This window comes from Salvelinus namaycush, chromosome 22, assembly GCF_016432855.1.
Source record: "Salvelinus namaycush isolate Seneca chromosome 22, SaNama_1.0, whole genome shotgun sequence".
NCBI lineage: Eukaryota > Metazoa > Chordata > Actinopteri > Salmoniformes > Salmonidae > Salvelinus > Salvelinus namaycush.
Genome location: NC_052328.1, coordinates 30,185,169 through 30,213,085, shown reverse-complemented (window position 1 = coordinate 30,213,085; position 27,917 = coordinate 30,185,169). Strand labels below are relative to the sequence as shown.

Sequence of the window (27,917 nt, the reverse complement as noted above, 5' to 3'; positions counted from 1 at the left end):
TGCTTTATAACTTTAGGTTGCAAACGTGATTTAAATATTCCTAAACATTATTATGTTAATACATTAGAATAAAATGCAGAATGTTTTTGTAAATGTCCCTTCCATGTGATATAATTTATGTGATCATGAAAACAAATAAAGAAACATGATGACCTGTGATCGTGTGGTCGGTTCCATCGCAACAACTTCAGTCACTCAATTCAGTCACTGAAACCCCAAACCGAGGACATTTAACCAGAGTTTTCTATTGGCTATTTACATTCATCTCACTTTCAGTGTGTGGCTAGGACTGGCTGGGTATTTCAGTTTGCGCCATGCCTTCTTTCTCGTAGATGTAACAGCCCACGTTGCCGATGTTCACTCCTTTTGGTCCATACAGGATGCCGTAACAAGGGACGTGGCAGTAAGGTATCCCTTCATGCTGCAGCAAGGGAAACATCAGCAATGTCATATTATAGTTTTGAATCTGATTGAGATATTATTATTCAACATCCATTCTTTATCATGAGGCTGTCTCATGACCCTAGACTACAGATGTCAGAATAAGACATACATGAAGGGGCATTTAGCTCTTCTTAATTGCCCCTCCCTGAGGGGATGAATACACTTCTATTGGTTTGATTCAGTCTGATTTAATTTACCAACATCAATGCATCTTCAGATTGTGTTAGAAATTGATGTTTGCATCCTAAAGATGCAAGAGACTTTAATAATAAAATTAATAAAATCACCTTACTTGCACATTTGATTACAAAAATACTGATGCAAGTCTTAAAAGCACCCCTGGCTTCTGTCATCTACAGCAGTGGTTTCCAAACCTTTTCACCAAGCCCCCCTTCTCACAGCTCTGCAGTGGTCACTAGCTGGGACAGCCACAAAGTCACAAAATCTGATTTTAATCCTAATCCTTACTTTAAAGGGATACTACGGGATTTTGGCATGGAGGCCCTTTATCTACCTTCCGGGAGTCAGATGAACTTGTGAATACCATTTTTATGTCTCAGCGTGCAATTTAAAGGAAGTTGCTAACTAGCGCTAGGGCAATTGCTAACTAGCATTAGCGCAATGACTGGAAGTCTATGGGTATCTGCTAGCATGCTAGTAGATACCCATAGACTTCCAGTCATTTCAAGGCTAGCATGCTAGTAGATACCCATAGACTTCAAGTCATTGCGCTAACGCTAGTTAGCATTGGCACACAAAATGACCTCTTACTTCCTTCATACTGGACATAGAGACATTAAAATGGTATCCACAAGTTCCTCTGACTCTGGGGAAGTAGATAAAGGGTCTCCTTGTCAAAATCTAGTATTCCAAAATCTAGTATTCCTTTAATCTAGTATTCCTAAATCTAGTATTCCTTTAATCTAGTATTCCTAAACTTAACCACACTGCTAACCCTAATGCCTAACCCCAACCTTAAATTAAGACCAAAAAGAAAAAACAAATCATGAATTTTTGGGATATAGCCAATTTTGACTTTACAGATAGACCATCTAGCAGAAATCAGTCAGTTCTACCACCAGGCCAAGATTCATGACAAGAAACATCAACCTACCTTTTAAAGCTAATTTCTTGCAATTGTACACATTTTGCTGACCCCTCAGGTGAACCCCACAGTTTGGGAACCACTACAGTAATAATGTGGATATAATACCTCAGCATGTCCACCAGAGGTCAGTGTCTTCTTACACCTCTCACAGCGCAGGCACGGTCTGTGCCAGTTCCTACCCAGGGACATCACCTTCTCTGCTGCACACACAGACAAACACGTAACTACTACCACCTCATTCAGCTGGCATGTCAGGATCATTAATAAACAGTGCACATGGTTCTGTGTGGCTCAGTTGGTAAAAATGTGGTGATTGCAATGCTAAGGTCTCCCGAGTGGCGCAGCGGTCTAAGGCACTGCATCTCAGTGCTTTAGGTGTCACTACAGACACCCTGGTTCAAATCCAGGCTGTATCACAACCGACCATCATTGAGAGTCCCATAGGGCGGTGCACAATTGGCCCAGCGTCATCCGGGTTTGGCCAGTGTAGGCCGTCATTGTAAATAAGAATTTGTTCTTAACTGACTTGCCTAGTTAAATAAAGGTTAAACAAGGTCGTGGGTTCAATTCCCACCAAAAATATATGCACTCACTGTACTGTATGTTGCTTTGAAAATATAAACATCTGCTAAACTATCAGTACAAGTCCATTGTAGTTGATAACATAGAAAATAAACATAAGAAAGCAAATGTTGAAAATAACAGTCTGACCAAAACATACCGAAATAGACCACTTTCTCACAGCCAGGACAGAGTGAGGTCTCTCCAGCAAATGTCCTGGTTGGAGGGGGAAGAACTGGGAAAAACAGTGACTGGAGGTTATTCATAAGTTCACCCCACATAAATTCATAAATTAACCTCACTTAAACTCATAAATTAACCCCACAGAAACGTGCAGATTGTATTCCTCCAACCAGACAGCAAATATAAGAACAGACACAAACTCAGCATACCAGAGACAAAGTCCAGCTGCTACTGTAAAATAAATGTAATCTCCTACTTTACAGAATATTTCAATGTACACAATTTATCTATTCTAAGTTAACCACGCAGTTTGCAGATTGAATACTAACGCATTGTGATACATACTGTAGCAAAAAGTTTTTTTATCAAAAGGCAAAGCTTCAACAGATTATAAATCATTATAATCGTAACAACGAGCAATCAGCAACTCTCCCACCCCTTCTGTCAAAATAATTTGAATCTTCAAAGGAAATGCTAAGCACAAGTTGTGGAGAAGATCTTTTAAAAAGATCTGTTGGTCAATCTTGAATCTTGTAATCAGAGATGGTTCTTTAAAGACATAGTCAGAGATAGACATCTCTTGTGCTGCAAATCACTTCAAAACCATTGGTCCTGATTTAGAGGGTCTATATCTTAGAAATGTATCTCAGATACAAGCCAGCCTTTTATATAACTCAAAGTAATGTGTCAATTTTACTTGGAACATTACGTCCCTTGTCACATGTGAAGTGTCACGAACACAATTTGCTCGTCTGTCGGAAAAGCCTCAAGGCAAAATATTTCAGGAAGTGAGCCAATCAAAGCTGGCCAATGAAAATTCCTCATTCCTCCCCAGTGACAAACAGATAGAGGGTCATTACAAGTGTGTGTGTGTGTGTGTGTGTGTGTGTGTGTGTGTGTGTGTGTGTGTGTGTGTGTGTGTGTGCACGTGTGTGTGCGTGCATGTGTGTATGTTTGTGTGTGAAACAAGACAGTCGTTACAACCATTTGGTGGTGAGTAACCCTCTCTCTACTCCCTTTATGTTGCTATATTTAACCCTTAATGGTCGTACTTGGAGCACTTGGCAAGGCCAGTTTATTTGAGCAGCCCTGATAAAAAGGACTGGTTCAAATCAAATCAAACTTTATTTGTTACATGTGCCAAATACAACATGTGTAGACCTTACCGTGAAATGCTTACTTACAAGCCCTTATTAACCAACAGTGTGTGTGTGCGTGAGGTTGCGAGAGCTAAGGAGGGTATTTGTTTTTCATCAAGACAATATGCTACTCTAAGCTCCCTTAATTAATAATACTACTACTCCCCCTCCGTCGCTTTAGCCTGGTCCCATATCGGTTTGTGCTGTCTTGCTCAGCTCCAGTGGACATTGTTTAGCATGACAAACAGATCTGGGATCTACTGTCCCTTGCCTTTGGGCTGGTTCCAGGTGACCTGCATGGTGGTCCATGGTGTGGTGGGGGATCCCTCGGGGGGGCAGTCGAAGGTGGGTTGAGGAGTGTCGTAGATGTAGGAGCCTGCCCCTCCTATGTTCACACCTGGAGGAGAGGAGAGGAGAGGAGAGGAGAGGAGAGGAGAGGAGAGGAGAGGAGAGGAGAGGAGAGGAGAGGAATTTGGTTGTCAGTGTGATTTATTTAAAAAAGGAAACGTTTTAAGCCCCAGTAGAGGTCCTACTGCATAACTCCCATCTTGGATGATAGACTGAAAACAGAGGAGGAAGAGGCCAAGGGGAAATGCCTGCTGTTTTTCAGTTGGGTTTGAGGTTCCTTTATCCAAACATCCAGAACCAAACCCCGCCCCCATCCAACCCAAACCACCAGAGACACACACATTCCAGACAAATTCCTTGTTTCTGTATGTATGTATGGACTGGGTCAACTCAACTGTAATGTAGGATGATCTCATTCTTTATGGATAATCTATGAAGCTACTCAAAATCATTTTCTTTGATATGAGCGGAAGTTTGTCAGATGTGTAACCCTCTTTACATTTAACTTCCCCAGTCTAATGAACCTCCCCGATTGGCCCCTAACTGCTGGAACCCAGGTCCCATCTAGGAAATGAGATTAGACTTTCTCTTCCAGGTGTTATGGCACCCCCACAACAACAATCATGTGATATGCAGGCATGGTCATATTAGGTTGCTGGTTGCCTCTGTAGTCCGTTTTTCTGACTACAGAGGTATCAAACACACTCAATAAACTGTGGTAGCTTTCAACAGTGTGTAGATATCTATACTTCTTTCAGTTCTTCAATAAGCCCTTGTGTTCATACACTACTACACGATTAAAGCATTACATTGGGGAGTAATCCAATTAAAATCTTAGTAGTGAAATCCTGTCTGTGTCCTGTCCAAATGGCACCCTATTCCATTTATAGTGCACCACATTTAACCAGGGCCCATAGGGCTTTGGGCAAAAGTAGTGCACTATATAGGGAATAGGGTGCCAATTGGGATCTCATATTTACCCAAAATAATACCTATATTTCTGAGTACACCCCCGCTGTAGTCAGACAAAAATGTTATGAGCTTATAAAAATCTCCTTTTGTGGTTCTTTTGACTTTTATAAAAGCGAAGTACCTCAGATTACATCAGAGTTCATTCACGCCTTCATAAATCCAAAGTTGTATGTATTTCTTCCATTGCGTAGGCCTACGTGATGTAATGTGGTGTGGTGTGATGTGTACACCATAATAATGAATCAACTTTTTTAATGGCACATACAAATCCTAGGATTTTGGTGTGGTCCAAATTTTTGTCAAAGATTTAAGCAAATTGAAATTGAAGGAACTTTAAGAAATGAGGCCCACCTGGTTAGGAGTAATAATTGAATAGGCTCTGGCCAGGCTGCATTACACCAGGGCAGGAGGTCATTATAGATATATAAATATCCATCTGGGCCCCACACAGCACACTGAGGAGGTCATGCACTTTGATGCATTGGAAATGCCTTGAAAAACCATATCGTGTCTGTGTGATAAAATGGTCTAATGTTTTTAACATTGTTTTCTGAATCATTCAACTACTTTTATGGCTGTTTGTGTGAGTGGGGAAAGGAGTGCATTTGTGATACTGTATGAAGTGTGGTGGTGTTTAAGTGCGTGTGTGCGTGTGCGCGCGTGTGCGTGTGCGTGTGCGTGTGTGTGTAACGGGTATAGGGTTATTTATTTTTATTCAGCAGCACTGTATATCCAAGACAATTTCCCCCTCGGGACAACAAAGTTTATCCTATATGTATGCTATAGCCATTCTTCCTCGTCATATATTTGTGATGAGGCTTTTTAACAGTAATCTCTTACCTTTGGGTCCAAAGAGAGTTCCGTAGCATGGTTTGTGACAGTAGGGCAGTCCATCATGCTGAAAGACAGAGAATGTCTAAAATTAATATATAATCTATTATCATAAGAAATAGCTGAATATGGTTCATTAATAAAAACAAATATACAATTTAAGTTCAACTTCAGCTGTTACTATTTACTGAAACAGTTCTACTTATTACAGAAATAAACTGTTTACTGAAGTTGAAACTACTGAAACGGTTCACAATTCACTGAAACGGAACTTTACAGCCAGTCAGCGTCACTGTAAAGCATTGGGTTTAAACCAATCAGAGGTTATATTTCAGGAATGTGATCGCTGACCGGTCACTGGAATTGTCACAAATCGCATCCTATTCTGTTTATAGTGCACTGCATTTGACCTGGGCCCATAGGGCAGCAATTGTCTTTCAAATATATACAAATGCCTTCTCCTCCTGACCCCTTCAAGTTAATTATGGAGGAGCTCTCTCTGTCAGTCCTAAAATGGACTGGACTGAGCAGAGCAGAGATCCTTCCAACTCAAATTCCTGTCAAACACCTCCCCAATTCAGACTTTCATTTGAACAAACTGCTTCCATATGCTCTAGCTAGCTCCCTCACATTTTGGGGCATGAACTGGGAATAAAGCAATATTTAGACAACTAACACCCTTCTGAGAGGAGGATAGGAGAGATTTAGGATGCTGTGACCTCACCAGGCTCTTCAAGCTCTTCAGTCTAAATGACTGCTTATGAAACCAACCATAGAGAGTTAGTCCCAAATGGCACCCTATTGCATTACTTTTGACCAGGGCCCATGGGGTCAAAAGTAGTGCACTATTTAGTGAATAGGGTGCCTTTTATGACTCAACCTTAGAAACACGAAATGAATGTGACACACCTCTTTTCGGACCAACACTGGGTTATTGTGTGTGACACAGCTCAAACAGTACCTATATGAATAAATGCACACACACTGTCGGACACAGCTCACTCTGAACACACAGGAATGATCTGTGTGTGTGGTTGTGTGCGTGCGTGCGAGATATGTGTGTGTGAGATATGTGTGTCCTCAAGCAGAATAATATTTAATTACTTGACAAACTCCCTTACGCCACAAGAACAACAAAGTAAGACAAACCAAAGCTCCAAAGAAGATTCTCCAAAAACACTGAAGTCACTCTCTAATGAAATACCCTTTTGCTGCGTCAATAGCTTCAGATAATCCCAGTATAACATAAGGTTATTACATTGTCAGAAACAATGGTAACACCGTGTAGGTACATATTAAGAAATGGCATTTAGTGTGGAATTGTTTGCGGTTCAATTGCATTGATGTGGATACAGGGCTCTAAACTGCGACCTATTTGGTCGCATACGCGACAAAATATTTTGCTGTGCGACAAAAAAATTATATACAGTATATATATATATTTGTACATGTATTTTTTCATAATAATTGTTGTAATGATAAGGCCTTGCTGTACCATTGTTTCACGAGCTAGGTTTGTTAGTGTCCTGCTTGCACCATTAATACAACGAAAACTGACCGTAGCGTGAAATTTAGAAAGCAAAGAAAAGCTAAGTATTCCTAAATACGCACATGATTTTCATAGTGAATCACTGAATGTGTCACATATACGCACTGATAACTTCAAAGTTAAATCATCACTTCCTGCATAGCTATTTCAGGCTCTCTATATATGGACACTGAGGTCTGGAACATGGTGTCTAGGACATCCTGTGACTCAGGTTGTCCCATGTCTGATCATTTGAAATCATGTTTTTTCTGGAGAGTGAATGTGCGTCCCAAATGGGATTCAACCTCTGATACCACAAGTATCCGTTACAGACCTGACAGTCTGTTGTGATGTCACACTTTGGCCTGTTCATTGTCACACTGTCACTGAGGGCGTGATTACATTTACATTTAAGTCATTTAGCAGACGCTCTTATCCAGAGCGATGATGATGTCATGGAGCAGGCGTTTTTCAATGTGATGAATGTGTTAGCATTGTAGGCTACAGTCTAGGAACTAAGGACATGCCTCTCTGACAAGGTCATTATAAATGTATACTTAGTCTTTTAACATCTACTTAACTTTAAAGATGCCAACATCAGGTACCCATGTCTTTTGGTATGTCTGTATTTTCAATCATCCCAACAGCCAGAAGTACTGACAGTTCCCGAATGAGAAACCCTTTCAGGAATGCAAATGCCATTCTCCCCTCTCTGTCCCTCCCTGATGAAAAAATGTATTTGACCCCTGAGAGAGAGAAGGGGAGAATTTGTTATACTTTAAAATGACTAAAATCAAATGGAAACTGTGTATAAATGACAATGGACCTACATTCATACAGTTTCTTGACTGTGTCCAGCTCGCTAATAATCACAAAACGAAAGCTGGACAGTAAGGGAGCATAGAAAAAGATTTGACGGTGGGGACCTTTTGGCTGACCGACACCCCTGAGGTAGACAGTATATGGGCTGGTGACAGTGAACTAGCAGTGCTTGTACATTATTCCATGTATACTGTTAGGTTGTGTATTTCATACTGTACAGAAGGACCTGTGTAAGAACAATTACCTCTCGAAAGTCAAGCATGTGAACCCTTCCATCCACAAGTAACCCTTAAAGGTGCACTATGCAGAAATCGAATGTTAGTTTATGTGACAAAACAAGCAAGTATCATTGTACCATCTAAACCGCTGTGATTTCTTTTTCTTCATTACCAAAAATATTGTATTTTCAGCAGTTTGAAGCTGGTGCATAAAACCGAAAGTAAAAGACGCAAAAATTAATCTTAAGAAGAGGAAGCATAGAAATAGCGCACATAGAACAGATATACCGCTTCTTAGACTTGCTTCTTAGACTTGCTTAAATGAGAATGACAGATCTATAACTCATATTTCTATGTGAGTTGGGTCAGTTCGCCCAAAAGGTTACATATTGCAATTTTAAAATCCAACTAGTCTTCAGATGAAAGGACAATGACAGCATGGAGGTTAAGACTACTAGACTCTAGAGAATACAACCACAGCATGCCATGAATTCTACTCCCTGTGAACTCTATCAGCAAGTATTTTTTATATGAAAAAGCTGGGGGAAAAATTCTAGCAAAAGTCTGCTTTTCAGAAAGACATACGAGACCATCAGAACATACATTTTTTAAATGAATTGTTCCCTGGCCCACTGAACCAACTGTCTGTTCCCTGGCCCACTGAACCAACTGTCTGTTCCTTGGCCACTGAACCAACTCCCCCATAGTCTCCAAACTAATGTACACTAAAACACTGAAACAAGGCTTGATTTTGTCACTTACTGGTCTGAGATGACCTGAATGAGTAGCCTCAGTCACAGGAGGCTGCTGAGGGGAGGATGGCTCATAATAATGGAGTGAATTGAATGGTATCAAACACATGATAGCCATATGTTTGATGTGTCCGATACCATTCCATTAATTCCATTCCAGCCATTACTATGAGCCTGTCCTCCCCAAATAAGGTGCCACCAGCCACATGTGGCCTCAGTAGCCCTAGTATCAATCAACTCAAAGACTTGTTTGGGCCAGGACGATGACTTACCCCTGGGTTAGGGTATCAAACAGGATCAAACAGGCTTCCAAAACAAATTTCGCCCTTTGACATTTATCCTACTCTGTGAGACTTGGAGAACACTAGTCAGGAGACCAATCATACCTGACCAGACTATTGGGCCTCTAACTATAATTATTTTAAACCCAGTTACCTGGAGTCTGTGATAAGTGAAACATTTAATTTAGAGTGCACATTTAGATTAATGTGTTATATAGCCTTTCCAGACACTGGCTAGAATAGTTCTGATCCCCTTCTGTAATTTTTGACAGCTACAGATAGAGGCCGAGTCGGGACTCAAACCCCCCTGCCAGAGGGCATATGTGGTCCCCCACTGGCTCGACACTTCCTAGTTTTTATCCATTGTTTATTGATTGTTTTATTTATTGTCTTTTACTATTTCTAGTACAATAAACCCTCACTGGGGATCCATGCACCAAACTGAGTCTTCATTGTCCAGGCCCACCTGTGCTGCCTTCATTTTCAGATTATTTTCCAACTCTGTTATCCTTCTTTTGATATGTATATTTCTGGGATTTGCTTATTATTGTTCTGACTGTGGGGATGAGTCATCCTTGAACAGTTGCTGTTACTATGACTGTACAGTAAAGCTCCTTTCTTACATTTAACAGGATATGCTGTGCATGACTAGGCAGAAATGTGGGGTCCTGAGAGATCATACACAAGGATTACACTGTTAATACTACACTAGCAATAACATAACCCTACACTTTCTAGGTACTAATGGAATTACTTTGTTTCAAACATCTGGGACATATTCACAAAGATTCTCAGAGTAGGAGTGCTGATGTAGCCTCGGTTTTGATTTTAGATCTTAATGAATGAAGATTACATGGACAGTGGGATCCTGATCCTAGATCAGCACTCCTACTCTAAGACGCTTTATGAATACTGGCCCTGACTCTTACTAAAGTCGTAATACTTGCATTCCCCAACCCTTCGTTATTTCCATCCATCATCCTCAGTGTCATATTTGTCTTGAGGAGGAAGCACCCTGATGAAACGAGAGACAAGTTCTCTTGACAGAGTTCCATTAAACATTCACTGGAATTAGAGACGTCCCCTGAGCTGACATTCCATTCCACTACTAGGCTGGCTAACTGCCATGCTCAGGGGAGGACACAGTGTGTTTGTGTGTGTGTGTTTGTGTGTGTCTATGTGTGTGTGTGTGTGTGTGTCCCATGTCTGTGAGATGGGGGTGCAGTCAGATATACAAGCCCTAGATTCTGAACTTGAACGATTCAGCTCAGTGAGCTAGAAAATTCCCTAAGTCTTTTGAGCAGGACAATGAAAGGTGGCATGACACTGCTTGCGTTCTAAATGGCACCATATTCCCTATGTAGTGTCCTATATACACTAAGTTATTGTAAAAACAACAGGATTTTTTTTGACAGTGTAGGGAATAGGGTACCATTTGGGACGCAGACACAGTAGAAAGGATCTGGGTCACGATGCCTGGTGAAGGATCGGAGTGGACAAAGGATGAGTGTCAGATTATTCTAAAGCCACGCTTTGGTTCACAGACCAGCTACAATCAAAGGGACCCACAAAAACATAGCCGCTCAACAGTTTCCTTCTTGAAATGATTGGAATTTCTAGGACACTGAATTTCACAGCCACTGTTATCTGACTTCTAATGTAGATGCGCCACAGCAACTTTTAATTTGAGTTTATATATGGGCCAAAAAGCAACTCACTTAACTGACAACACACCTTAGTTGTGAAACAGTTTATGCTCAAATAGCTTTACATTGTATGGGGGTTAGTGGCCTGCCCTACTCCCTCCGTCCCCATGCAACCCCTTCCCTCTCTCCCATTCTCTTGAGTAGGATAGCACATCCCTTCGCTGTATCTCTCTCTGTCTCGTCCCCTACCTCCCTCCCTCCCTTTATTATTGGGTAAGATAGCACACCCCTCTCTCTGTCTCTCTCTCTCGCTCTCTCGTCCCGAGTGGCGCAGTGGTCTAAGGCTGTATCACAACCGGCCGTGATCGGGAGTCCCATAGGGCGGCGCACAATTGGCCCAGCATCGTCCGGGTTAGGGGAGGGTTTGGCCGGGGTAGGCCATCATTGTAAATAAGAATTTGTTCTTAACTGACTTGCCTGGTTAAATAAAGTATAAATAAATAACAAAATCTCCCTCCCTTCTCTCTCTGTAGATAGGATATTTGATTTGATTACGGTCACAGGGCTTCCCTTTACCTCAGCGTGGTTGCCAGCCGACAGGGTTTTGTTACAGCGTTTGCATTTCAGGCAGAACCGGTGCCAGTTCTTCCCCAGCGAGCTCACTTTCTCAGCTGCAGGACAGAAAGAGAGAGAAAATGACAACACAGTATAAACAATGGAGTAGGCCTTGTTGTTTCCAGTAATTAACATATTTTGAGGCGTGCCTTGTAATATGCTATATTTGTTGCACTCGTGAGTGAGAATGCTGTACCAATATAACTCTGATGTGGTTATAGTGCCCCATCAATTGAAAATGTATAGAGGACAGATTGGAGTGGCAGCAAGTCGTAAAGGTGCTATGCCTAGAATTTCCTCTGTGCATGTTAGGTGAATTGCAACAGCACTAAACTGCATTCAAAATCAATCTCCCTCTACCCCGGATCTCATTTCCCCGTAACATGGCGGAGACCCGTGATTGACTCGAGCTTGAGCCTTTCACAGCAATTTAGATGGTACAATGATTCCCTACACTACTAAGTGCTCGTTTTCTCACACAAACTGAAATTAAGCAAATGGTGTAGAATTTTTAAAACCAAGAAATGACAGAGCAATTTCTACAATGGCCATTTGACCCAATGTCCACCACTAGATAACACAGCTACAAAGTCAAAACAGCTTTCCCATTTTTACAACAGATGCCGCTCCGGCAGGAGAAATAATTACATAAATTACAGCCTTGCAGACCTTTGGCATTCTAGTTGTCAATTTGTTGAGGTAATCTGAAGAGATTTCACCCGATGCTTCCTGAAGCACCTCCCACAAGTTGGATTGGCTTGAAGGGCACTTCTTACTGTCAGAATGGTGGGTGTAGCTGGTGTATGCAGTCAGGCGCAGGAGAGCAGAGAATTGGGAGCAACGTAACTTTACTCAGAATAATGAATGGTGCAAGGTAAAACAATACACTTGCCCAAACACAAATACACGAACATCAACTTTTACGCACGGGCAAGAAACAGCACCCGTCGAAATAACCAGTCACCAACATTACCGAAAATGACATAAAACAATCCCGCACAACACCATGGGGGAAACAGAGGGTTAAATACATGAACAATAATTAGGGGAATGAAAAACAGGTGTGTAGAAACAAAGACAAAACAAATGGAAAATGAAAAGTGGATCGGCAATGGCTAGTAGACCGGCGACGCCGACCGCCGAGCGATGCCCGAACAAGGAGAGGAACCGACTTCGGCTGAAGTCGTGACACTTACGTACCATACGGTCAAGCTAATCCCACAACGGCTCAATAGGATTGAGATCCGGTGACTGTGCTGGCCACTCCATTATAGACAGAATACCAGCTGACTGCTTCTTCCCTAAATAGTTATTGCATAGTTTGGAGCTGTGCTTTGGGTCATTGTCCTGTTGTAGGAGGAAATTGGCTCCAATTAAGAGCCATCCACAGGGTATGGCATGGCGTTGCAAAATATAGTGATAGCCTTCCTTCTTCAAGATCCCTTTAACCTGTACAAATCTCCCACTTGACTACCACCAAAGCACCCCCAGATCATCACATTGCCTCCACCATGCTTGACAGATGGCATCAAGCATCTTTCATTTGTTCTGCGTCTCACGAATGTTCTTTGTGATCCGAACACCTCAAACTTAGATTTGTCTGTCCATAACATTTTTGTCCAATCTTCCACTGTCCAGTGTTCTTTTACCCATCTTAATCTTTAATTTGTATTGGCCAGTCTGAGATATGGCTTTTTCTTTGCAACTCTGCCTAGAAGTCCAGCATCCCGGAGTCGCCTCTTCACTGTTGACGTTGAGACTGGTGTTTTGCGGGTACTATTTAATTAAGCTGCCAGTTGAGGACTTATGAGGCGTCTGTTTCTCAAACTAGACACTCTAATGTACTTGTCCTCTTGCTCAGTTGTGCACCGGGGCCTCCCACTCCTCTTTCTATTCTGGTTCGAGCCAGTTTGCTCTGTTCTGTGAAGGGAGCAGTACACAGCATTGTACGAGATCTTCAGTTTCTTGGCAATTTCTCGCATGGAATAGCCTTCATTTCTCAGAACAAGAATATACTGATGAGTTTCAGAAGAAAGTTCTTTGTTTCTGGCCATTTTGATCCTTTAATCGAACCCACAAATGCTGATGCTCCAGATACTCAACTAGTCTAAAGAAGGCCAGTTTTATTGTTTCTTTAATCAACACAACAGTTTTCAGCTCTGCTAGCATAATTGCAAAAGGGTATTCTAATGATCAATTAGCCTTTTAAAATTATAAACTTGGATTAGCTAACACAACGTGCCATTGGAACACAGGAGTGATGGTTGCTGATAATGGGCCTCTGTACGGCTATGTAGATATTACATTAAAAAATCTGCTGTTTTCAGCTACAATAGTCATTTACAACATTAACAATGTCTACTGTCACGTTCCTGACCTGTTTTCTTTTGTCTTGTATTTATTTAGTTGGTCAGGGCGTGAGTTGGGTGGGTTTGTCTATGTGTGATTTTCTATGTTGGGATTTTGTGTTCGGCCTGGTATGATTCTCAATCAGAGGCAGCTGTCAATCGTTGTCCCTGATTGAGAATCATACTAAGGCAGCCGGGGTTTCACGTGTGTTTTGTGGGTGTTTGTATCTCGTGTCAGTGTTCGTGCCACACGGGACTGTTTTCGGTTTTGTCACGTTTGTTGTTTTTTGTATTTGTAAGTTTTCAGTTTCGTTTTGATTAAATCAATATGAGCACTAACCACTCTGCGTGTTGGTCCGATCCATGCTCCTCCTCGTCTGAGGAGGAGAACGACTATGACGACCGTTACAGAAACACCCACCAAAAAAGGATCAAGCAGAGTGGGAACAGACAGCAGCAGAGACCGAGGACACAGGACTCGTGGACTTGGGAGGAGATCCTGGACGGCAAAGGACCCTGGGCTCAGCCAGGGGAATATCGCCGTCCCAAGGCGGAGTTGGAGGCAGCGAAGGCAGAGAGGCGCTGGTATGAGGAGGCAGCGCGGCGACGCGGTTGGGAGCCCGAGAGTCAGACCCAAAAATTTCTTGGGGGGTGGCACACGCGGAGTGTGGCAAAGCCGGGTAGGATACCTGAGCCAACTCCCCGTGCTTACCGTGGAGTGAGAGGGCGTCGTACTGGTCAGACACCGTGTTATGCGGTAAAGCGCACGGTGTCCCCAGTACGCGTGCTTAGTCCAGTGCGGGCTATTCCACCTTGCCGCACTGGCCGGGCTAGGTTGGGCATCGAGCCGGGTGTCATGAAGCCGGCCCAACACATCTGGCCTCCAGTGCGTCTCCTCGGGCCGGCGTACATGGCACCAGCCTTACAAATGGTGTCCCCGGTTCGCCAGCATAGCCCAGTGCGGGTTTTTCCACCTCGCCGCACTGGCAGGGCTACGGGGACCATTCAACCTGGTAAGGTTGGGCAGGCTCGGTGCTCAAGAGCGCGTGTCCTCCTTCACGGTCCGGTTTTTCCGGTGCCACCTCCACGTACCAGTCCTCCGGTGGCAGCCCCCGCACCAGGCTGTCTCTCCGTCTTCTCTCTCCAGTTGCTCCCACCTGTCCAGCGCTGTCAGAGCCTTCCTCCTCTCCAGCGCAGCCAGTGTCTGAGCTGCCTGCCTGCCCAGCGCTGTCTGAACTGTCTGCCTGACCAGCGCTGTCTGAACTGTCTGCCTGCCCAGCGCTGTCTGAACTGTCTGCCTGCTCAGCGCTGTCTGAACTGTCTGCCTGCCCAGCAGTGTCTGAACTGTCTGCCTGCCCAGCGCTGTCTGAGCTGCCTGCCTGCCCAGCGCTGTCCGTCTGTCCCGAGCCGTCAGAGCCGCCCGTCTGTACTGAGCCTTCAAAGCCGCCCGTCTGTCCTGAGCCTTCAGAGCCTTCCGCCAGACAGGAGCAGCCAGAGCCTTCCGCCAGACAGGAACAGCCAGAGCCTTCCGCCAGCCAGGACCAGCCAGAGCCGTCCAGCCAGGACCAGCCAGAGCCGTCCAGCCAGGACCAGCCAGAGCCGTCCAGCCAGGACCAGCCAGAGCCGTCCAGCCAGGACCAGCCAGAGCCTGCCAGCCAGGATCCGCCAGAGCCAGCCAGCCAGGATCCGCCAGAGCCAGCCAGCCAGGATCCGCCAGAGCCAGCCAGCCAGGATCCGCCAGAGCCAGCCAGCCAGGATCCGTCCCTCAGTCCGGAGCTGCCCCTCATTCCGGAGCTGCCCCTCATTCCGGTGTTGCCCCTCAGTCCGGTGCTGCCCCTCAGTCCGGTGCTGCCCCTCAGTCCGGTGTTGCCCCTCAGTCCGGTGTTGCCCCTCAGTCCGGTGCTGCCCCTTAGTCCGGTGCTGCCCCTTAATCTAGTGGTGTTAATTTGGAGGAGGCTACGGAAGAGGGGATTGACTATGGTGGGGTGGGGACCACGACCAGCGCCAGAGCCGCCACCGTGGACAGACGCCCACCCAGACCCTCCCCTAGAGTTTATGCTGGTGCGCCCGGAGTTCGCACCTTAAGGGGGGGGTTATGTCACGTTCCTGACCTGTTTTCTTTTGTCTTGTATTTATTTAGTTGGTCAGGGCGTGAGTTGGGTGGGTTTGTCTATGTGTGATTTTCTATGTTGGGATTTTGTGTTCGGCCTGGTATGAGTCTCAATCAGAGGCAGCTGTCAATCGTTGTCCCTGATTGAGAATCATACTAAGGCAGCCGGGGTTTCACGTGTGTTTTGTGGGTGTTTGTATCTCGTGTCAGTGTTCGTGCCACACGGGACTGTTTTCGGTTTTGTCACGTTTGTTGTTTTTTGTATTTGTAAGTGTTCAGTTTCATTTTGATTAAATCAATATGAGCACTAACCACTCTGCGTGTTGGTCCGATCCATGCTCCTCCTCGTCTGAGGAGGAGAACGACTATGACGACCGTTACAATCTACATTGTATTTCTGATCAATTTTATGTTATTTTAATGGACAAAAAAAATGACATTTCTAAGAGACCCCAAACTTTTGAACGGTAGTGTATATTATGGAAATGTTCAGAAATTACAATGCAAACATTTTGACTAAATCTTATGTGTAGCACCTTTAAACCTTAAATGGTTGAACATTTTACCATGTCCATTCGGTGTGTTTTGCCCTGTAGTCGCTGCCAGTTTGGAAGGCTTTGTTAAGGCCTCTACCTAGCAGCCAACCTGCTTGTACCAATCCCCTATAATTACAAAAAATACTATGAAATACAAACCCCTCCCTTCATTCATTCATCCATTTATTTATGAATTCATTAATTCATATATTTATTCCGATTATGGTAGCATCTACTTTTTTTTTTACAGTATAATACAGTCAGTTGTACAGTATTGTACTGTCATTACACAGTACTTGCGTTGATACCGTATTTATATTACAGTAGGTGTACTGTAATATGAAATACAGAATGTTACTTGCCACCAAGCTGCATGTAAACTACTGTCAAAATCACAGTAACCCCTTAACTTTTGACCGGTAGTGTACACTGTATTCAAACACCTACTCATTCAGTAACCTACTCAGGGTTACTCTATATTTTTACTATTTTCTACATGAGAGACAGTTTCATCATAGCGCTTGATGGTTTTTGCAACTGCACACTTGAAGAAACTTTCAGTTTCCGTATTGACTGACCTTCATGTCTTAAAGTAATAATGGACTGTCAATTCTATTTGCTTATTTGAGCTGTTCTTGCCATAATATGGACTTGGACTTGACTTTTACCAAATTGGGCTATCTTCTGTATATCAACACAACTGATTGGCTCAAACACATTAAGAAGGAAAGAAATTCCCCAAATTAACTTTTATGACGGCACACCTGTTAATTGAAATGTATTCCAGGTGACTACCTCATGAAGCTGGTTGAGAGAATGCCAAGAGTATGCAAAGCTGTCATCAAGGCAAAGGGTGGCTATTTGAAGAATCTCAAACATAACACTTTTTTGGTTACTACATGATTCCATATGTGTTATTTCATAGTTGTGATGTCTTCACTATTGTTCTACAATGTAGAAAATAGTAAAAATAAAGAAAAACCCTTGAATGAGTAGGTGTTCTAAAACGTTTGACATGGTAGTGTATATCTCTGTTTGGTACATTATACAAAGGGTTTCCTTTATGTTGTTTCACAGGGTAGGCTATAACCAACACAGACTTTGTACTCTACCCTCTCCCTGAAATGTTATTGGACCTTTCGACCCCTCTCCCCCTGCCTATAACGGGTTACCACACTTCAGCATAAATAAGGGTTCAACTTGCAGACAATAAATCAATAGACAAAAGTGTATTTCAGCTCAGAGACAAGTGGGGGAATAACCAAGAGCTGCAGCCTGTAGCCTCCTTCCAGTGGTTTAACTTATATAACCCGTGTAACCTTGCCTATACGTTAAAGTAAATAAACATGTAAAGTATTAACTCATCCTCGTTGAATGTCTTGGAATAATCAGTCAACATTCCAGAGACATCTGGTTAAGAATGTATGCACATGATGAAAATAGTCCCAGCGGCAGAGAAGCTGCAAAACCTTTAGCCTGGTTTTGAAAAGGTAACTTTAATTCTATTTTTCTATTGTCTTTTGATAATACATTATCTTATGATAACAAAGTCTTCACGTTTAGCCTATTCTGACAGTTCTGCAACCCAAAGTCATCAGTCGGGACAACTTGGCATTCATGCCTCGGCAGCCCCCCGACACTCTCCGGGTCGCCCCAATGCCAAACAGTTCACATAACATATCTCCGCTTCACAAAGGCATTTGCAAGACATACAGGGTTTGGATTCAGTTATATTCTATTATGTTCACATCTGCACAAATTATCCCTACAATAACCATTTGAATGTTTTATTTCAGTAAATTTTCATTTCGTTTTCGTTAATCATTACCATCACTCTTAAAAATATGCAATCCAAATTCTCTGATCATCTTCAATATTCAGATTATTTTTCATTGGCACGGGCTATAAATTTACAAAAATTATTCCTTACCAAAAAACACATCTTTTGTGCATCTGGGGCACCGTGATGTCATTCTTCAAAAAAGCTTTGTCCAGCTGACGATCTACTCCCACTCCAAAGACCTTAAAATTCTATCTGTGAGGCTAGCAGAATGATGCTGTACCTTCAACTGTGTTCAATTTCAAGTAAAGGGACTTCGGGGCCCGCCTCCGAATGGGAGGTGTGGAGTAGGGGGAAGTTGACCCTAGATGCTGATCTTGGGCCAGTTTTGAATTTTCCCCACTGATTGTTAATGTTATGATTCCGGGAAGGAAGCTGATTCGAGATCTGTAGGCCTTCATAGGGGAAATTTCACCCCAGAGCAATGGGAGGTGTAGCCTACCGTGCAATCCTATTGAATGAACACACCCACTCTATTAAGAACAGGACATAGGAAACCTGTGGTACCCTGACATGAACCTGGGCCCGCGGCAGCACTCACCAGAGCTGTTGTGTCCAAGTATTTTGTAGGCCTACATGAGAAACACGTTTCCACCAGGGAAAATGTAAAGGCATACCCTAACATCAACAATCAGAAACCCAGAATAAGCTACATGTGTCAGTGAAACAAAAACATTTTACTGTGTCCACTTTGCCCAGTGTAAAGAGGACCTACCCTCATCAACAGCTCTCGCAAACGAACTCAAATCAAGATGATACTACTGTCAGGCCAATCTTCCTCCAAGTAGCCTACACTCCGAACTGTGTATGTGGCTCTCTGTCCCCACTCAGTGGACAAAGCTATCCCCACACCACACAGGCTGCGTGGGATTGATACGATCATAGACTTCGTAAATAAATTATAGGAGCATCAAATCGTGTTTATAAGGGTAGCTTAACGTTGGTATAGAATAATATGCCTATGGAATTTCATTGGGTATATAATTTATTCGTTGAAATTACTATTCATCTTACAGACTGTGGCTTTACGTTATCCTCTCATTAACAAATATCTAGGCATATTGATATAAAAAATATAAAAAATTATATCAAAGTGTCTGCATTTTTTTGGACACAGAATTCATTCATGCAGGTCATTGTAATGAAACAATATCACAGTCTCCAAGTCCAAGTCTACAACATAGCCAATCAAAAGTATTGGGAATAAGCGCCAAGGAACATGTGGGCAGATATTTCTTGAATCCTGAGTGGTTCGACCATTTCACAAGGAAGCGTCACATCTATCTGTGGTAGCGGTGTTCGCTGTGCAGACAAGGCAGAAGATGCAATGTATTTGTTTGTTGTATAACGCATGTGAGTAGCACGGTTGTGTATCTCTGTTTTAACCAATAGGCCTCAGTAACCAGCTGTAGGACTATTCGTGCCTTAGTCAGACTCGCACATAGAGGCATTGATACAGTGTAAACAATGTCAAACGAGTAGGCTAAACTTCTGAAATCGGTTCATTTCCAATACAACTTCATGCACTGCACACGCGAACACATAGATGTGGGCTTTTTATTCCCTGTTTCTCAAAATTCATAGGGCACTCGCACATCTGAGCCATCCCTTTTTGCAGGTGCATGGCAACAGTTGAACAAGATGAGAAAAAATAAGAAACCCGCACTCTGCTCATGCTACTATCACTACTCTTTAATACGCTTTATGCATCTGCCTCAAGGCCTTCGTCAGAGCTCTTTTTCTCATCTTATTCCAAATGTCTGAAATACGATCAGTCATTAACGGGGTCCAAGCTTTGCCACAATATGTAGTCTGTTTCCTCCTAACGTGGTCCTCACTCACTATTCCCCATCCCACCTCTGGCACAAAATTAGTTGGATGTTTCACTAGACTATTTAAAGGCACAGTCTGTTAGATGTCTACTAATTTCAAGTAATGCATGAAATATACAGTCGAAGTCGGGAGTTAACATACACTTTAGCCAAATACATTTAAACTCAGTGTTTCACAATTCCTGACATTTAATCTCAAAAATTCCCTGTCTTAGGTCAGTTAGGATCACCACTTTATTTTAAGAATGTGAAATGTCAGAATAATAGTAGAGAGAATGATTTATTTCAGCTTTTATTTCTTGCATCACATTCCCAGTGGGTCAGAAGTTTACATACACCCAATTTGTATTTGGTAGCATTGCCTTTAAATTGTTTAACTTGGGTCAAAAGTTTTGGGTAGCCTTCCACAAGCTTCCCACAATAAGTTGGGTGAATTTTGTCCTATTCCTCCTGACAGAGCTGGTGTAACTGAGTCAGGTTTGTAGGCCTCCTTGCTCGCACACGCTTTTTCAGTTCTGCCCACAAATGTTCTATAGGATTGAGGTCAGGGCTTTGTGATGGCCACTCCAATGCCTTGACTTTGTTGTCCTTAAGCCATTTTGCCACAACTTTGGAAGTATGCTTGGGCTCATTGTCCATTTGGAAGACCCATTTGCGACCAAGCTTTAACTTCCTGACTGATGTCTTGAGATGTTGCTTCAATATATCCACATAATTTTCCTCCCTCATGATGCCATCTATTTTGTGAAGTGCACCAGTCCCTCCTGCAGCAAAGCACCCCCCACAACATGATGCTGCCACCCCCGTGCTTCACGGCTGGGATGGTGTTCTTCGGCTTGCAAGCTTCCCCTTTTTCCTCCAAACATACCGATGTTCATTATGGCCAAACAGTTCTATTTTTGTTTCATCAAACCAGAGGACATTTCTTCAAAAGTACAATCTTTGACCCCATGTGCAGTTGCAAACCGTAGTCTGGCTTTTTTATGGCGGTTTTGGAGCAGTGGCTTCTTCCTTGCTGAATGGCCTTTCAGGTTATGTCGATTTAGGACTAGTTTTACTGTGGATATAGATACTTTTGTACATGTTTCCTCCAGCATCTTCACAAGGTCCTTTGCTGTTGTTCTGGGATTGATTTGCACTTTTCGCACCAAAGTACGTTCATCTCATGGAGACAGAACGCGTCTCCTTCCTGAGCGGCATGACGGCTGCGTGGTCCCATGGTGTTTATACTTGCGTACTATTATTTGTATAGATGAACGTGGTACCTTCAGGCATTTGGAAATTGCTCCCAAGTATGAACTAGACTTGTGGAGGTCTACAATTCTTTTCTGAGGTCTTGGCGGATTTCATTTGATTTTCCCATGATGTCAAGCAAAGAGGCACTGAGTTTGAAGGTAGGCCTTGAAATACATCCACAGGTACACCTCCAATTGACTCAAATTATGTCAATTAGCCTATCAGAAGCTTCTAAAGCCATGACACCATTTTCTGGAATTTTCCAAGCTGTTTAAAGGCACAGTCAACTTAGCGTATGTAAACTTCTGACCCACTGGAATTGTGATACAGTGAATTATGAGTGAAATAATCTGTCTGTTAACAATTGTTAGAAAAATTACTTGTGTCATGCACAAAGTAGATGTCCTAACCGACTTGCCAAAACTGTAGTTCGTTAACAAGAAATTTGTGGAGTGGTTGAAGAGTTTTAATGACTCCAACCTAAGTGTGTGTAAACTTCCGACTTCAACTGTATATAGGCCTACCACCTGAAAAATATGACAAAACCTAAATACAACTGACATACATATAAATTACTTAAATAGCCATAACCTTATAACCAGGTCAAATAAATAGTCTACACCATTGTTTATGTTGTTGTTGTCATAGGAGACTGTAAAAAATGATGCATCAACTTAATTTAAGAAATAGGCTACACGTATCCTGTAACTTCAAAACATGTTGGAGAGAAAAGTAGGGAATGTAATGTTGCTCTCATGGAATCAGAATGGTCCTCTATTTGTTGTTTGTGAGGAACAGATGTGTGGGCCTATAAAATGGCTGAAACATCTAATGTCTCTCACTTACTCTTCACCAGGGTCGCTCCAGTCTTGGTACTGATGGCCAAACAGAGCTCAACCTTTGTTGTGTTGCTGAGATCTGTGCATCCTGGGTTCTCTCTCTTGGCTCTCACATCTACTCCTTCTATCAACTGCACATATTCTCTAATAGTACATTGACCGACCTGTCTTAAGACAGTCTCTTTGGTAAAAAAGTCTATCAGTTGGGTCATTGTTGAAAAATGTTCACACTAAATTTGCAAACGTCTGCTGTATGCAAGATACCTACCTGACTTACCAGACTTTGTAGCCCTATATTACTAAGTGGAGGCCTCAGCTGTGATGTGAAGTTTTGCCACTAAGTGGGGCTGTGGCTCTGTGTTGTTTAGCCACTAAGTGGGACTGTGGTACTGTGTTGTTTAGCCACTAAGTGGGGCTGTGGCTCTGTGTTGTTTAGCCACTAAGTGGGGCTGTGGTACTGTGTTGTTTAGCCACTAAGTGGGGCTGTGGTACTGTGCTGTTTTGCCACTAAGTGGGGCTGTGGTACTGTGCTGTTTTGCCACTAAGTGGGGCTGTGGTACTGTGCTGTTTTGCCACTAAGTGGGGCTGTGGTACTGTGCTGTTTAGCCACTAAGTTGGGCTGTGGTACTGTGTTGTTTAGCCACTAAGTTGGGCTGTGGTACTGTGTTGTTTAGCCACTAAGTGGGGCTGTGGCTCTGTGTTGTTTAGCCACTAAGTGGGGCTGTGGTACTGTGTTGTTTAGCCACTAAGTGGGGCTGTGGTACTGTGTTGTTTAGCCACTAAGTGGGGCTGTGGTACTGTGTTGTTTAGCCACTAAGTGGGGCTGTGGTACTGTGTTGTTTAGCCACTAAGTGGGGCTGTGGTACTGTGCTGTTTAGCCACTAAGTGGGGCTGTGGTACTGTGTTGTTTAGCCACTAAGTGGGGCTGTGGTACTGTGCTGTTTTGCCACTAAGTGGGGCTGTGGTATTGTGTTGTTGTTAAGCCACTAAGTGGGGCTGTGGTATTGTGTTGTTTAGCCACTAAGTGGGGCTGTGGTATTGTGTTGTTTAGCCACTAAGGGGGGCTGTGGTATTGTGTTGTTGTTAAGCCACTAAGTGGGGCTGTGGCTCTGTGTTGTTGTTAAGCCACTAAGTGGGGCTGTGGCTCTGTGTTGTTGTTTAGCCACTAAGTGGGGCTGTGGTACTGTGTTGTTTAGCCACTAAGTGGGGATGTGGCTCTGTGTTGTTGTTAAGCCACTAAGTGGGGCTGTGGTATTGTGTTGTTTAGCCACTAAGTGGGGCTGTGGTACTGTGTTGTTTAGCCACTAAGTGGGGCTGTGGCTCTGTGTTGTTGTTAAGCAACTAAGTGGGGCTGTGGTATTGTGTTGTTTAGCCACTAAGTGGGGCTGTGGTATTGTGTTGTTGTTAAGCCACTAAGTGGGGCTGTGGTATTGTGTTGTTTAGCCACTAAGTGGGGCTGTGGTATTGTGTTGTTGTTAAGCCACTAAGTGGGGCTGTGGTATTGTGTTGTTTAGCCACTAAGTGGAACTGTGGTGTTGTGTTGTTTAGCCACTAAGGGGGGCTGTGGTATTGTGTTGTTGTTAAGCCACTAAGTGGGGCTGTGGCTCTGTGTGTTGTTAAGCCACTAAGTGGGGCTGTGGCATTGTGTTGTTTAGCCACTAAGTGGGGCTGTGGTACTGTGTTGTTTAGCCACTAAGTGGGGCTGTGGTACTGTGTAGTTTAGCCACTAAGTGGGACTGTGGTACTCTGTTGTTTAGCCACTAAGTGGGGCTGTGGTATTGTGTTGTTTAGTCACTAAGTGGGGCTGTGGTACTGTGTTGTTTAGTCACTAAGTGGGGCTGTGGTATTGTGTTGTTTAGTCACTAAGTGGGGCTGTGGTATTGTGTTGTTTAGCCACTAAGTGGGGCTGTGGTATTGTGTTGTTTAGTCACTAAGTGGGACTGTGGTATTGTGCTGTTTAGTCACTAAGTGGCGCTGTGGTACTGTGTTGTTTAGCCACTAAGTGGGGCTGTGGTATTGTGTTGTTTAGTCAATAAGTGGGGCTGTGGTACTGTGTTGTTTAGTCACTAAGTGGGGCTGTGGTATTGTGTTGTTTAGCCACTAAGTGGGGCTGTGGTACTGTGTTGTTTAGCCACTAAGTGGGGCTGTGGTACTGTGTTGTTTAGTCACTAAGTGGGGCTGTGGTACTGTCCTGTTTAGTCACTAAGTGGGGCTGTGGTATTGTGTTGTTTAGCCACTAAGTGGGGCTGTGGTGTTGTTTAGTCACTAAGTGGGGCTGTGGTATTGTGTTGTTTAGCCAATAAGTGGGGCTGTGGTACTGTGTTGTTTAGCCACTAAGTGGGGCTGTGGTACTGTCCTGTTTAGTCACTAAGTGGGGCTGTGGTATTGTGTTGTTTAGCCACTAAGTGGGGCTGTGGTACTGTGTTGTTTAGCCACTAAGTGGGGCTGTGGTACTGTCCTGTTTAGTCACTAAGTGGGGCTGTGGTACTGTGTTGTTTAGCCACTAAGTGGGGCTGTGGTACTGTGTTGTATAGCCACTAAATGGGGCTGTGGTACTGTGCTGTTTAGCCACTAAGTGGGGCTGTGGTATTGTGTTGTTGTTAAGCCACTAAGTGGGGCTGTGGTACTTTGCTGTTTAGCCACTAAGTGGGGCTGTGGTATTGTGTTGTTGTTAAGCCACTAAGTGGGACTGTGGCTCTGTGTTGTTGTTAAGCCACTAAGTGGGGCTGTGGCTCTGTGTTGTTATTAAGCCACTAAGTGGGGCTGTGGTACTGTGTTGTTAAGCCACTAAGTGGGGCTGTGGTATTGTGTTGTTAAGCCACTAAGTGGGGCTGTGGCTCTGTGTTGTTGTTTAGCCACTAAGTGGGGCTGTGGCTCTGTGTTGTTGTTTAGCCACTAAGTGGGGCTGTGGTACTGTGTTGTTTAGCCACTAAGTGGGGCTGTGGTATTGTGTTGTTTAGCCACTAAGTGGGGCTGTGGTACTGTGTTGTTTAGCCACTAAGTGGGGCTGTGGTACTGTGTTGTTTAGCCACTAAGTGGGGATGTGGCTCTGTGTTGTTGTTAAGCCACTAAGTGGGACTGTGGTATTGTGTTGTTTAGCCACTAAGTGTGGCTGTGGTATTGTGTTATTTAGCCACTACGTGGGGCTGTGGTACTGTGTTGTTTAGCCACTAAGTGGGGCTGTGGCTCTGTGTTGTTGTTAAGCCACTAAGTGGGGCTGTGGTATTGTGTTGTTGTTAAGCCACTACGTGGGGCTGTGGTACTGTGTTGTTGTTAAGCCACTAAGTGGGGCTGTGGTATTGTGTTGTTTAGCCACTAAGTGGGGCTGTGGTACTGTGTTGTTTAGCCACTAAGTGGGGCTGTGGTACTGTGTTGTTTAGCCACTAAGTGGGGCTGTGGCTCTGTGTTGTTGTTAAGTCACTAAGTGGGGCTGTGGTATTGTGTTGTTTAGCCACTAAGTGGGGCTGTGGTACTGTGTTGTTTAGCCACTAAGTGGGGCTGTGGCTCTGTGTTGTTGTTTAGCCACTAAATGGGGCTGTGGTATTGTGTTGTTTAGCCACTAAGTGGGGCTGTGGTATTGTGTTGTTGTTAAGCCACTAAGTAGGGCTGTGGTATTGTGTTGTTTAGCCACTAAGTGGGGCTGTGGTATTGTGTTGTTGTTAAGCCACTAAGTGGGGCTGTGGCTCTGTGTTGTTGTTAAGCCACTAAGTGGGGCTGTGGTATTGTGTTGTTTAGCCACTAAGTGGGGCTGTGGTATTGTGTTGTTGTTAAGCCACTAAGTAGGGCTGTGGTATTGTGTTGTTTAGCCACTAAGTGGGGCTGTGGTACTGTGTTGTTTAGCCACTACGTGGGGCTGTGGCTCTGTGTTTTGTAGCCACTAAGTGGGGCTGTGGCTCTGTGTGGTTTTGCCACTAAGTGGGGCTGTGGCTCTGTGTGGTTTTGCCACTAAGTGGGGCTGTGGCTCTGTGTTTTGTAGCAACTAAGTGGGGCTGTGGCTCTGTGTTGTTTAGCCACGAAGTGGGGCTGTGGCTCTGTGTGGTTTTGCCACTAAGTGGGGCTGTGGCTCTGTGTTTTGTAGCCACTAAGTGGGGCTGTGGCTCTGTGTGGTTTTGCCACTAAGTGGGGCTGTGGCTCTGTGTGGTTTTGCCACTAAGTGGGGCTGTGGCTCTGTGTTTTGTAGCCACTAAGTGGGGCTGTGGTACTGTGTTGTTTAGCCACTAAGTGGGGCTGTGGTACTGTGTTGTTTAGCCACTAAGTTGGGCTGTGGTACTGTGTTGTTTTGCCACTAAGTGGGGCTGTGGCACTGTGGTTCATGCACCTTGCAGAAAAGTGAGCTGGGGATGATTACAAATCACTTAATAATTTCTGTTGTTACCGTTGACTCCCTCTGAGATCTGAACGGTTGGGATTGATATATACCATAGGGCTACAACTACACACTACTGTCCCTCCCTGTTATGTTTAAAATTAAACCATAGGACTCAAAACAAAATATATCGTAACGATTCCACAATACCACAATGCCCAGGCAAAAAGAAGAACAGAATATGATGGGTGAAAATAATTCATTGTATCCATTCTTATCTAAATTTTTACATTCTGAACTAGGCCGACAATATTGGTATTCAAGGGGTTACATGGGCAGGGCCGGGGAGAGATGCAGGCCCATCTCACTGTTTTGCGTTTCTATGCAGGAAGCAATGCCTTTTGTTTAGGTAACAAGGCAATTCACCCCATGGAACGATAGAGTGGAAAAAGAGAGAGATAGAGGTAAGAATGCTAAACAAGCTGATGCTGCATTGCAGAGCAGGGAAGCAAAGGAGAAGAGGAGGAGGGAATGAATGCTAGTATTGGGCTCTGCCCAGGGATTCCCTGTGTGTTGCAGTGTTTCTCATTGCTAGGTTATTTTCCAGGTGGGTCGCAAAGGCCCCAAATCCACATCCAGCGCCTCTTTGACCAAAATTGTCAATTAAAACCCATTTAAGCCTAATTATTTTAGGTAGGGGGAAAGAGTTGGTGGGGGCCCACTCCTCCCCTCCTATGTATAATGTACAATGGTAGGGGAGACGCTGGTGTGTTGTCATCACAATGATTACACCTTGACCGAGTCTGTAATACCTACATGTTTCAAGCAGAACACCATTGACCCTGTGCCTAAGGAAGCGAAGGTAACCTGCCTAAATGATTACCGCCCCATAGCACTCACGTTTGGTGGCAATGAAATGCTTCGAAAGGCTGGTCATGGCTCACATCAACAGCATCATCATCCTGGATACCCTAGACCAGTGGTCACCAACCTTTTCTGGGTCAAGATCACTTTCCCAGTCAAAAAGCAAGTTGAGATCTACTGCTCAGATTTTTACATTAACCCACACAAACAGTTTTGTAGGAATGAGGTTTGGGCAGTAGGCCTAATACATTATCACAGCATATTGGCTATATGATTGGCCTGCCAATATTGTTAATCAGACCATATTATATTTAAAAACTCAAGCTTTGATAACGAAATAGATCAGTTGGTTTAGCACTTGTAAGGCACTGTGGAGCATGAATTGAAAAATGTGCTTTTTTTATTTTACTGGACTGATGGTACCTGCATCTGATGGTCAACGAGGTCAAATCACCACGTCAGTGATCTTCAGGTGGAAAAGTTGGAGCTCTAGAAAGATGCCCGAGTTTCCGACTTGGAATTTTGAGTTGGATGACCGTTCAAAATTATTTTTCCCAA

The 27,917-nt window shown here is 43.7% G+C and overlaps 1 protein-coding gene across 3 annotated transcripts; it reads right to left on the bottom strand.

Annotated features, from left to right (window-relative positions):
• Positions 1-95: 95 nt before the first annotated feature.
• LOC120017748 (cysteine-rich protein 2-like) lies at positions 96-18,510 on the bottom strand. Of its 3 annotated transcripts, none has more exons than XM_038960710.1 (7): positions 18,373-18,510; positions 11,410-11,504; positions 5,596-5,653; positions 3,707-3,832; positions 2,274-2,348; positions 1,658-1,752; positions 96-421 (listed from the first exon to the last, which is right to left on the bottom strand). In XM_038960710.1, exons 1-7 carry the CDS (start codon positions 18,413-18,415, stop codon positions 284-286), a joined length of 630 nt encoding a protein of 209 aa, XP_038816638.1. In that variant the 5' UTR covers positions 18,416-18,510; the 3' UTR covers positions 96-283. The 3 variants fall into 3 exon arrangements, with proteins under 3 accessions (XP_038816638.1, XP_038816640.1, XP_038816641.1); XM_038960712.1 differs by having other exon boundaries at positions 1,658-1,749; XM_038960713.1 differs by lacking the exon at positions 11,410-11,504.
• Positions 18,511-27,917: the final 9,407 nt, after the last annotated feature.

Bases quoted from the DNA above. Each gene is read 5' to 3' on its own strand.
- LOC120017748 (XM_038960710.1), bottom strand. From the start codon at position 18,415: ATGACATCACGGTGCCCCAGATGCACAAAAGATGTGTTTTTTG. The intron at 1,753-2,273 runs GTATGTTTTGGT...CTGTGTGTGCAG, and splicing joins TGAGAAAGTGGTCTATTTCG to CAGAGAAGGTGATGTCCCTG. The intron at 422-1,657 runs GTATTATATCCA...CCCTTGCTGCAG, and splicing joins CCTCTGGTGGACATGCTGAG to CATGAAGGGATACCTTACTG.